The 12,523-nt window shown below is 38.7% G+C and overlaps 2 protein-coding genes across 9 annotated transcripts in view; both read left to right on the forward strand.

The window, feature by feature from the left end:
* SLC35G2 (solute carrier family 35 member G2) overlaps nucleotides 1-4,273 on the forward strand; it is a 70,464-nt gene extending 66,191 nt beyond the window's left edge. Inside the window, exon 2 of the mRNA XM_031959785.1 lies at nucleotides 605-4,273. Within this exon, the coding sequence (XP_031815645.1) occupies nucleotides 628-1,866 (1,239 nt within the window). The 5' untranslated portion in view covers nucleotides 605-627 and the 3' untranslated portion in view covers nucleotides 1,867-4,273. The remainder of the gene's footprint in view (nucleotides 1-604) is intronic.
* A 7,356-nt stretch (nucleotides 4,274-11,629) lies between these two features.
* Nucleotides 11,630-12,523, forward strand: part of NCK1 (NCK adaptor protein 1) — a 70,366-nt gene continuing 69,472 nt past the window's right edge. For all 8 annotated transcript variants that reach the window (XM_031959792.1, XM_031959786.1, XM_031959788.1 and 5 more), the window contains exon 1: nucleotides 11,630-11,813. The gene's annotated coding sequence lies outside the window, so the exon portion shown is untranslated. The remainder of the gene's footprint in view (nucleotides 11,814-12,523) is intronic.

Genomic DNA, 12,523 nt, shown 5'->3' on the forward strand with positions numbered 1-12,523 from the left:
ATAAAATAAAAGCTATTCCAAAATAGGGACAAAGTACCACTTATATTAACAAAAGCTTAGATCATAGGTATAAAATTTTTTTATGTATGTCTTAATATATCCAATGTATTCATGAAGGAATGACAGGGTGATTGGGCATTTGGAATTTATAATATAGATATTCTGGACCAAAGAGTGAAAAGAAAAGGTTTGGCATAATTTGCTATTTTTTAAGTGTATTTTCCTTGTAGGGTGAGTAGGAAGAGTGACTGTATAAGGGAATATTAGAATTTGGAATGGGAATAATGTCCAGTAAATAAATTATTAGACAATTAAAGGTTGAAGATAGACTGCAATTGTTGACATAAAGAAAAATTTAGTGTTAAAGAAAGACACTATAGGAGATGACTAAGATAGATGAAAAACAGATGGCCCATTCCATGAGGTTCACCATTCTTAAAGGTAAATTTAACTAGAGACTTTTCTGAAGCCTTTACTTTTACAAGCTCACTTATGCTATAAGTACTATTTCTCCACCAATGAATTAATATATAGGATTATCATACTGATTTAATTTTCAGTTGAACAAAAGTGTAAATTTATTTTTTCCTTTTTTTTATTCAAGTGTAGACCTGTTTATCTGAAGAAATGGATACTTCTCCCTCCAAAAAATATCCTGTTAAAAAACGTGTGAAAATACACCCCAACACAGTGATGGTGCAGTATACTTCTCATTACCCACAACCAGGAGATAGTGGATATGAAGAAATAAATGAAGATTATGGAAGCTTTATGGAAGAAAATCCAAAGAAAGGACTTCTTAGTGAAGTAAAAAGAAAAGGAAGAACTTTCTTTGGGACCATGGATAATCGAAACTCAGCAACTGAAGACCCAAAGACCAACGAGATTGAACAGTTCCAGAGCTTTGCAGAAAGAAATATTTTTCAGTCTAGAAAGACTTGGATTGTGTTGTTTGGATCCGCTTTGGCTCATGGATGTGTGGCTCTTATTACTAGACTTGTTTCTGACCGTTCCAAAGTGCCATCTCTTGAACTAATTTTCATTCGATCTGTCTTACAGGTATTTTCTGTGTTGGTTGTGTGTTACTATCAAGAACCCCCTTTTGGGCCCAGAGGATATAGATTGCGGCTCTTTTTCTACGGTGTCTGCAATGTCATCTCTATCACCTGTGCTTATACATCTTTCTCAATAGTTCCTCCCAGCAATGGAACCACAATGTGGAGAGCAACCACCACTGTGTTTAGTGCTATTTTAGCTTTTTTGCTAGTAGATGAGCGTATGGCTTACATTGACATGGCTACGGTAGTTAGTAGTATCCTGGGTGTTTGTCTTGTCATGATCCCAAACATTGTTGATGAAGAGAACTCTTTGCTGAATGCCTGGAAAGAAGCCTTCGGCTATACCATGACAGTGATGGCTGGGTTGACTACCGCTCTCTCCATGATAGTCTACAGGTCCATCAGGGAGAAGATCAGTATGTGGACTGCCTTATTTACCTTTGGCTGGACTGGGACAGTCTGGGGAGTGTCCACTATGTTCATTCTTCAAGAACCCATCATCCCATTAGATGGAGAAACTTGGGGTTATCTCATTGCCATATGCATTTGTTCTACTGCAGCTTTCCTGGGAGTTTATTATGCATTAGATAAATTCCATCCAGCACTAGTTAGCACTGTACAACACCTTGAGATTGTGGTGGCTATGATCTTACAGCTTTTAGTCCTACACATTTTCCCCAGTGTCTATGATGTCTTTGGAGGGGCAATCATCATGATTAGTGTTTTTATCCTTGCTGGTTATAAGCTTTATTGGAGAAAGTTTAAAAGGGAGGACTACCAGGAGATACTAGATTCTCCCATTAAATAAGAACCAATTTTCATGTTCTGAATTATGTTCAATTATGTGCACTGCCATGTTGTATTCATGTATCAATGTTTTTTGTGCTGTATAATGGACAGAGTTCTATATAATATATAGTTGCAAAAAAGGTGAAAATATGCAAAGGTAGAAATATTTATATTAGTTTAATATATTATAAATGCAAATATTAAATATATGAAATATTCTGGACTTTGGTCTTTAAAAAACTATTTATTTATTTAATTAAAAGTAACTGATAGAAAAGTATGCAAGCCTTAATCATCAATTTCTATATTAATAGAAATACCCCTTTATAAAAAATTCTAAGTTTATTCAAATTTATAAATTAGAAAAGATGAAATGATATTATGATAATTTTTATAGTTATAGTTATTTCAACATTATGCCTGAATCATTGGAAATTGTCAGTTGCAGAGAAGGGAAATGGAAGTAGTATGGTTGGGGTCAGAAGGTACTGGAGAAGGAAGGCTTTTCATTGACTCAATGTTGGTTGCAGTTAAGTAAAAGTGACAGAAAAAAGAAAGTCTTTCCTTTGAGCGATGGGGGTGGGGCAGAGGTTAGTTTTGTTCAAATTTTGTAACTCTGATTCACTATCCCATTACTTAGGCAATATACTTTTCCACTTAGATTCACAGGTTTACTATCTTGTAATAGAAGAAGTGCTCCTAGCTACTGGCAGAGGTGCCAGAAGTGAAAATAAAATAAGGAGTAAATTAATATGGCATGTTATTTAAAGATTTTCCTTGGAGAAACCAAAAAAGTCTCAAGGGCACACATTAATGTGTCATAATACATTTGCTCTCTACTCTTATTAATTCAGTTAAAGTACTGTTCTGTCTATTAGATATGCATGGATAGGATGTATCAATAATAGTAGAAACCTTACAACTAAATTTCAGCTCATAGCTGACTCTTTGAGAAAAATGAAAATGCAGAGGTGTTCTTTATTTTACAATAATTAGTGGGTTGTCTGACTTGCCATAATAAGGCTTTATTTCTGATATTTAAATTCTGCTAATTTCAACTTTCAGTTGACAACTGAGTTCTCAGAAACAGAATAGAGTAATAGAAAATTCATTGAACCAGGGGTCAAGAGATTTGGGTTCCTATATCAGTTGGTTACTTCTTTGTGTCACAAATTCTCTGGGACTCATTTTCTGTATCTGTAAAATGAGGGGTTGAGGTGAATGATTTTCTGCTTTCCTCTTTCCCTAGTTTTAAAACTCTTTGATTCCTTCACTGGACCTTTAAATAAATAAAATAAAAATAAATTTTAAACCCCACATTTTCCTGAATGAGGTACACTTAAGATACTTTTAACTAACAAATGCTTAACTGATTTTTCTTATCCTTTGGAGTTTAAGCCAGGAGAGAAAGGAATGCAAAGGTATTTTGCTTTAAGTACCATTCTTTCAATATTAAAATCTTAATTTGCAAAGTATCTGAAGTTTGCAAAAAGATTTACTCTAAAGAGGCAATCACAGGCAGCTAGGTGGTACAGTGGACAGAGAGAAGAATCTGGAATCTAGGGTCACAAAAACTTGAATTTGACTGAAATGACTGAAAAACAAAGGGATGCACCACAGATTTCTTTGTAATAGCCATCTTTCCCACTGAAGTTAAATTATATATTCAGAAATTAATTTCTAAACTTTTAAAAGATACATTATTTAATTATTCAATAAATATTTATCAAATAAATATCAAGTTGGCAAGAATTTTTATTTATTTATTTATTGGGCAAAAAAGATGCTAGGTGTTATAGAGGATTCAACCAAGAATAAGAGTCGTGGTCCTGTGCTTAAGGTATTTATAGTTTTATTTGGAAAACAAAATATATTCATCAAAGTTAAAATAATTTAGAACTGTTTCAGCATTATTGTTGGCAGAATGCCTTACAACTATTTGACTACTACTATCAGTAGCAGTATTTGTGGTGGTTGCTTTGTTGTGATCCCCAATATTAATGAGAGTTCTTTGCAAAATCAAATGAATAACATGGGAATGAAGAGCCACATAAATGATACAAATAATTAGTGCTACTGGAATTTAGAATGTGAGTGGTCAGTGTGGGACAGAATAGACTGAGAAAGTCTTCATGAAGAGGTGAGGCTAGATGAGTAGAAAGAAGGAACTGTATTACTGGTTGTGAGAGGAAGAAATAGAGATGTGAAAGGTATGTCAAAGAAAGAATTAATAAACCAATCTGGCTAGATCATTTTGATCATGCAGAAAAGATAAATTTGTAAAGGTAGGTAGAAGGCAGAATATGGAATGGCTCAAATATGTATTTTCTTCAGGCCAGGGTTCCCAGACTAATACTTTTGTTATTTAAGGTATATTTTATTGTTTTTTATCCCTTAATTAAGAAGAATATGAATTCTGATTAACAAAAATTTAGTGAATAAAAGACTAGATAAAATAGTACAATCATATTCAGTACTATTAATCTATAGGCTAGTGATGGGTCTTACCCGTTATTTCATGGTTGGAAAGAATTCTCTGGAGAAGGAAACTTCATTTATCAAGCCAGCTAGCACCATCTCTGAAATTTATGGTCTTAGAGAATCACCCCAAAGCAGTAAGAGGTTAAATGACTTACCAGGGGTCACAAAGTCAGTCCGTGTAAGAAGTGAAACTCAAAACCAGGTCTTCCTGTGTTTAAATAAATTTTTAAAAGCAGAACATTTGGGTTTGAGAGCACTGCTTTAAACAGTGAGGAGTCATTAAGTCATTTTCTTTTTAGCATTATATTAACATAATGAAAGTCATTTTTAGTAAGATTAAGCAAGAATTGATATGGAAGATGAAACACAGAAACTAGTGATAGCTTCATATAATGAAAAAAAAACCTTGGGACTGTCCCAAGATCCAAATTTTGGTTCTTGATTTGTTGCTAACTAGCTGTGATATTTGGTTATTCACATCCTCTCTGAGCTTTAACTTCTTCATTTGTGAAATGAAGAGATCAGAGCACATTATTTAATAGGTTATTTCTAATTCTATAATTCTGTGAGTATAAACTAGCTAGGATGACTAGCTAGATAATACTAGATCTAGGACCATCTAAAAATATTGAATTTAAAAGGAAAAGGTCTAGGTTCAGATTTTGGCTCTGCAATTTAGTGTTTCTATGATCTCAAAAAAGTCATTTGATTCCTCTAAGTACCCTCACCTGTAAAAAGGAGACCTCTAAAGAATCTACTACGTCTAAATCTGTGATCTTGTGCTCCTGTGATAAAGTATGAAAAGGAAAAGAAAGCTTCAAGGAAAAGGAACTGAATTGAAGACCTAGAAACCCATGTATTCCAATTCTGGCCATATCACTTACCACTAGCCTTTCTGTCTCACAGACTAACCTGTAGAACGGGATAATAAATATATTACTTACCTCTAGGATTATTGTAGGAAAAGTACTTTGTAAATCTTATATAAATCTATATGAATGAGTTAATTTTTTTGAGTTATTATATTTTGAGTTTGAGCAACACAGGATTTAAATGTTTAGTTGGATATATATAACAAGGGAGAGATTCCATGTCTTTATGAGAGAAAAAAAATGATGGTGCTGTGATTAAGAATAGGGAAGAATTTGGGGTGGCATTTTTTTGGGGGAAAATGATATTTATTTTCATTTATTAAGCACGTACCTACTGTGTGCAAAGCAATCTTGAACTTGAGGTGATAGCAAGATAGCCATGTAGTTTAGAAGAGAAGTCAGACCTGGAAGCCTCTTTTGGGGAGCCACTTATTAAAAGTTATAATTGAAATTATCAGCCAGTATATGTAGACAAATGCAGGAGGCATTGAACATTATAGAAAGAAGATAAAAAGGACACCAGGAGGAAAGTTTCAAACACTATTGAAGGATAAACTGGGCATGAGGACTGGTCAAGATCATTAGATATAACATTTAGAAGATCATTGATGACCTTTGAGAGATTAGTCAGAGCAGATGGTGAGGGCAGAAGGTAATAGTAAGTATAAAGGAATAATAAGTACATCTGGTTAGAGCTTTCTTCCTGACAATTCTATGAAGGTTAATAGTTGAAGTATTAGTATCTCTGTTATAAAGATGGGGAAACTGAGGCCCTGAGAAGTTAAACCTACAATCATAGAGGTAACATGTTAGAACTAGAATTGGAAATCAAATATCTTCTAAATTTAAGTTCACTATTCTTTCCATTACCATGGTGAATTGTGAAATAAGTAAATGATGAAGAAATAGAAAGAGCAGACAGCATTTAGAAAAGTGTGACACTAAAAGAAAGAGGAGGTAGAAGGGGAGAGGGGAACATCTATTTCTAAAATGTTATTTTTATTTTTTAAAAAATTTTAAATTAAAGTCTTTTATTTTCAAAATATATGCATGGATAATTTTCAACAGTCACTCTTACAAAACCTTGTGTTCCAGTTTTTTTTCCTTCCTGTCCCTCTCCCCTCTTCCCTACATGGCAAGTATAATGTAGGTTAAGTATATGCAATTCTTCTATACATATTTCCACAATTATCATGCTACACAAGGAAAAATCATGTCAATAAGGAAAAATGAGAAAGAAAACAAAATGCAAACAAACAACAATAAAAAGGTGAAAATACTATGCTGTGATCTACACTCGCTTCCCACAGTTCTCTCTCTCTGGGTGAAGATGGTGTTCTTCATCACAAGACCATTGGAACTGACCTGAATCATCTCATTGTTGAAGAGAGCCACGTCCATCAGAATTAATCACTGTACAATCATGTTGTTGCATGACCTCCTGGTTCTGCTTATTTCCCTTAGCATCAGTTCATATAAGTCTTTCCAGGCCTCTCTGAAATCATCCTGCTAATCATAGAAAATTATTTGTTAAATAGCAACATATACTTGTCATATTATATCATATAAAATAAACATTACAATGTTTTCAAATTTAAAAAATTTACAATAGAAATTAATCAGTACAAAACCCAATAAAATGTAACATTATAAAACGCGGCTTAAATTTATCATTGCTAAGCTACTTTCTATTTCATCCTAGGATTTTAAGAATCTAAAGTGGCAGAGGGCCTTAGATTTACAAAGTTCACCAACCTCATTGTTTTCCTAGACCACTTAGTTCCTTCAGTTTCTTTCCCTTGCTTCTACATCTCTTTTTTTTACTATTTTAAAATACCTAAATTATACTGATATTTTGTTTTTCAGCCACTAAATTTCTTCTAGTATCCCTTCCTACCTCCTCCTAGAGGGCCATTCTATACAACACTGGATTTTTTTTTTTTTTTTAAAGGAAGAAACAATCAGTAAAACTGAATAATACATTGAAAAAGTCTGAAAATATATACCAGATTCCACCCTGGGGACTTTCTATTTCTTCAAAGGAATTGGGGAAAATGTTTTATGTCTCTCTTTTGAGGCCTTATTCTTTGTAATTTTGCAACATTCATTTTCAATTATCTTATGGTGGTTTTTTCTTCATTTACACTGTTGTGATTATGGTCAATATTGTTTTCTTGGTTATGCTTACTTTACTCTGCATAAGTTTGTCTTTCCATGCTTCCTTATAATCATCATATTCCTGTTTTTTATGGGATAGTAATATTCCAATATATTTATCTTTTATAATTTGTTTATCCATTACTCACTTGATGACTTTGCTTTCAGTTCTTTGCTACCACAAACAGTAATGAAATAAATATTTTGGTGTATTTTGAAATTCATTCAGTTACTTCCTTTTAAAAAAATTTTAAGTTACTTGTAATTGGCTACTAGCAATTATTAATTGATCCTACCTCTAAACAAAAAGGTCAATATGTTGTGTAATTAAAGAGGGGATAAGTCAGGAGGATTCCTTTTCTACCTTCCTAACTCCTAGCTCCTGCTACTTATGGATAGTGAACTGTCTGTCTTCATTTCTAGCTGATTGGACTGCCTGCAAGAAGGAAAGAACAGTGACGCTGGAGTTAGGGGACCAGGGTTCAAATTCTGCCTCTCCTTGCCAAGGTTTACCCCTCTACATGTGCCCTATCTAATTCTATCCTGACTCCTATAGCATATTACTCCCATATTCACTATCAGTTATTTTTACTTTCCCTATAAACTGGCTCTTGGCCTATTGCCTACTAACATGTCCATATATCTTCAGGTCTTGAAATACCTTAATTGAGCCTACCTTTGAGGTTAGATATTGTCCCATGCCTCTTCTCCTATTTGTGGCTAAATTCCTTGAGAAAGTCATCTATATTTAGTACCTCTTCTTCATGTTTCTCTTTTAAGCTCTTTGGAGTTCTCAATATTTAACTGAAAATACCCTCACCTTAATCACCTTACCTAACAGCCTTTTCTCAATCCTGATTTTGAACTCTCTGAAACATTTGATAAGATTTGGCCTTCTTTTGGATACTATCTCTTCTCTGGATTTTCATAACACCGATCCCTCCTAAATGATGAACCTTCTCAGTCTCCTTTGTTGATTTTTTGAAGGTGTGCTATGAATCTCCTTCAAGGCTCTATCCTGAACCTTCTTGCCTTTTTCCTCTATACTATATTTCACCAAGTGATCACATCAGCTTCTATGAGTTCAATTATGATTTCTATTCAGATAATGTCCAGATTTATATATTTAGCTCTCATGTCTTTTGAATTATTACAATCTTTAGTTGCCTTTTGGACATCTCAAATTGGATGTCTCATGGGCAACACGACCAAAACAATTCATTATCTTTATTCTGAAATCCTGCTCTATTTTCCCTATTTCTGTTGAGGTTACCACTATCATCCCAATGATCCTATAACCTTGTCATTCTCAACCCCCAGATCTCATTCACTCCTTGAATCCAAGTAACTGTCAATTTTATTGCTTCTTTCTTTACATGTTCCCTTTTCTCTCACAGAGCTTTCATCCTAGTATAGGGCCATAACACTTTACACCTGGACTATCGCAGTAGCTTTCTGTCTCAAGTAACTTCCCATTTTCCAGCTAGGGTAATTTTTCTAAAGTGTAACTCTGACTTCCTTCAAGACCCAGCTCAAATTTTACTTACTGAAGGACTTTCTTGATCTCTACATCACCCCAATTCCTCCAGTTGCTGATGCTTTCTCTTTTCAGGTAATTTTCACCTATTCAGTACATATACATACCCACCCACCCACCCACCCACACACATCTATATATTTTGGCCGAGGCAATTGGGGTTAAGTGACTTGTCCGGGGTCACAAAGCCAGGAAGTGTTAAGTATCTGAGGTCAGATTTAGACTCAGGTCCTCCTGACTTCAGGGCTGGTGCTCTATCTATTGTGCCACCTACACAGTTGTGTGTGGTACTTAGTTGTCTCTCCTCTCAGAATATATGCTTCTTTTTTAATCTTATTTTAATTTTTATTATTATTAATGTTTTTGATTTTCAAAACACACGCCTAATTTCCAACATTCATCCTTGCAAAATCTTGTGTTCCATCTTTTTCTCCCCTCTTTCCCCTACCCCCTTCCCTAGATGGCAAGTAATCCATTATAGGTTAAACATGTGCAATTCTTCTAAACATATTTCCACAAATATCATGCTGTACAAGAACAATCAGATCAAAAAAGGAAAAAAATGAGAATGAAAACAAAATGCAAGCAAACAACAAAAAAAGTGCAAATACTATGTTTTGATCCACACTCAGTCCCCACAGTTCTCTCTCTGGATACAGATGGTTCTCTCCATCACAAGACCATTGGAACTGGCCTGAATCATCTCAATGTTGAAAAGAGTCACATGCGTCAGAATTGATCATATAATCTTATTCCCATGTATAGTGATTTCCTGGTTCTACTCACTTCACTTAGCACCACTTCATGTAAGTCTCTCCAGGTCTCTCTGAGACCATTCTGCTGTTCGTTTCTTACAGAATAATAATGGAATATATGCTTCTTGAGAGTATTGTTTTTTCTTTCTTTGTGTCCCCAGGACTTACACAGAGTACTTGCATATAGTAAATGTTTAAATGATTTCTGACTTTTGTCACTTTAGTGAAATAGCTTAACCTTCCTGATCTTCAGTTTTCTTGATTATTTCAATGTTAGACTGGTTGTCATCCGAGGAAAGGTCCAAGATTTATTCTGCACAGTGAATTGCCAAGCTCCAAAAGCTCCAGACACTCCTTACCCCCTGGCTCAAACAGCGCTACTTCTGACTGGGGAAGAGGATTCCAAAGCGGTATGAACACAGAATAGGCTTAAGAATATGAACCAACAAAAGATAATTAAGCTTCAGGGGTGAAGAAGAGAATACTCTGGATAAGCCTTTACTCTAAAATAATTCTATTACTTTCAAGTATCACACATTTCCAGGGGAAGGTAATCAATACATCACTCTTTATCTAACCCTTTTCTTCGTTTTTCTTGGCTCTTTCTAGTGAGGGTCCTGAAGAGGAAATCGGAACGAAATAAATCAAGAAATAACAAACTATGCTTTTAGGATTAATCTTTTACACTTCTCTTTCATGCTTCTCCGAGGGCTGAGTTGGATAGAGGAACGTAAGGATTTCAAGAGATGTAGGTTTAAATATGGACAATTATCAGACGGAGGAAGGCAGAGGATTTCCAGCCTGAGCTCAGCATACGCTTCAAACGCAGTAGAAAACCTAGCAAACGCTTTTGGACTTGACTTGGATCCAAATACCCGGGTAAGTGATTTAACCTCCCCAGGCCTTGATATCTTCAGTTACAAAATTAAGAGGGAATGGACGAGATGCTTTTTGAGGCCCTTCAGGCGCTAAATCCCCGGATCACGCCCCTTTGTGGCGCTGCAAGTCCTGCGGGCGGTGGGACCCATTAAATTTACAGGCCTGGATCCGAGCCCAGTTTGTGGGAGAAGAAAAACAGGGGGCGTCGGTGTGGAAGAAACCCTAGACTCAGCAGGTGCCAGAAGGTGAAACAGCGAAAGGAGACAAGGACCAAGAAACTTGTCCCGTAAACGTCACGGCTTTGTTCCTCTCCCTCTCCTCCGTCTTCCCCCTTTTCTTTGGTAAGAAAAAAAGGGGAGCTGCTGTTTAGGTTGCATGTGGTAGCAAACCTCTCCCGACTACGGGCCTCATTGTTTTGCTTGGCGCGTCTTTGGGGTCCTTGTTCTGGTAAAGGTGACAATGATGGAATCTGCGCTGCCGGAGCTCAGATGGGTAAGTTCACGTTTCCGTGCTCGCGCGTCGCCTTGCATTATAAAGCTCGGCGATCCGGACCCTCCCCGGGGCGCCTTGAACTAGGCCCCGGCAGACTTTCTGCCCCAGGTGCAAGGCTGCGGCCATCTCCCCCCGCCTGGGCACGAGCTGGTAGGGAGACTGGTTTACATCGCCCGGGTCGGAGGCGCAGTTACGGAGGAGGGGAGGGATCAGATCCGATCTGGGGGTCAGTGAAGAGGCGGCTTTCGCTCCCATAGTCACACCGGCCGCCGCAAGGTAGAGCGCAGAGCAAGCGAGTGACACTCGGCTACGGCGAGCTCCGGGTACCAGCCATGCCGGCGGCTGCCTCGCAGCGCACGCGCGCGCGCCTCCGACCACTTTGATTGACAGTCGGCTCCGCCCAATCCCCTCCCGCTCTCGGAGCGCTTCTCGAGTCAGCGTCTTTGAACCAATCTTCTGCGGCCAGGCGGGAGCTTCCTGGGGGCGGGGTAGCGATCTGGGGCGGAGTAGGCGGGGCCGACCAAACGGATCGGAGCGAGACAGCCGCGGGCGGGGGCCGGTTGGCACCGTGTGCGCGCCCGTGCGCGCTCTTTTCCCCTCCCTCATTCCCTCCCTCTCTCGGGTGCCCCTCCCCCTCCCTCTTGGGCGAGAGCTACGCGGCGGCGCCGAGGCCTCCTGCCCGCTAACGGCCATTCCCCCTTCTCTCATCTCCGCCGCGGCGGTAGCAGCGACTGAGGCTTCCTCGTCCCCTCCGGCTCCTTGGTTGAGCGGTGACCGCGGCGGCCCCTTCGGGGTAAGTGCGGGTCCGGCTCGCGGGCAGGTAGCTCGGCTGCCCTGAAGTGGGACCGGGGTGGGGGGAGGGCAGGGCGGCGGGACCGACCGGGCTCCCGGCCTGACGGCTGAGGGCCGTTCCCCGCCCCCTCCCGTTCTCTACCCCTTTTCCCTTCCCCCTCCCCCGATCTGGTCGTCTTGCTGGCCCTCCCCCCGGCAAACTACTTCTGGGCCAGCCTCCCCCGGCCCTGTCCAACCGTCTATCCATCCATCATTCCCTCCCTCCGGGTTAATATCCTCCTTAGTCCTGCGGGGCCAAGCCGCCGCCCGTCTGGAGCCATCCGGGGCTGGAGACGAGTCAGTCAGTCAGTCAGTCAGTCAACAAGCATTTTCTAAGGGCCGGGTAGTGCGCTAAACGCTTGGGATGTAGAGAGTCAGAAATCAAAAACAAGCTCCTTGTTCCCCCTACCTTTGCCTTCCACCCCCACCCTAACAGCACCCCGTTCCCAGAGCTTCCTTTCCTACTGGGAAGACAATATCTAGGTCAGGGGGTCCTTCACCCCTTTCGGGGTCGGGTAACGGTACAGTAGTTGTAAATGCACAAAACCCAGCGTTTGTAGAGGAGACCAATTAAATTTAAATACACTTATAAACCTATGTTTAAAATAATCAAATCCTCCGTCCCCAAATGAAGAACAATCTTTTTAAAATCTAGGTCCATCCATACCTGCA

The sequence above is a fragment of the Sarcophilus harrisii genome, chromosome 3, assembly GCF_902635505.1.
Source record: "Sarcophilus harrisii chromosome 3, mSarHar1.11, whole genome shotgun sequence".
Lineage (NCBI taxonomy): Eukaryota > Metazoa > Chordata > Mammalia > Dasyuromorphia > Dasyuridae > Sarcophilus > Sarcophilus harrisii.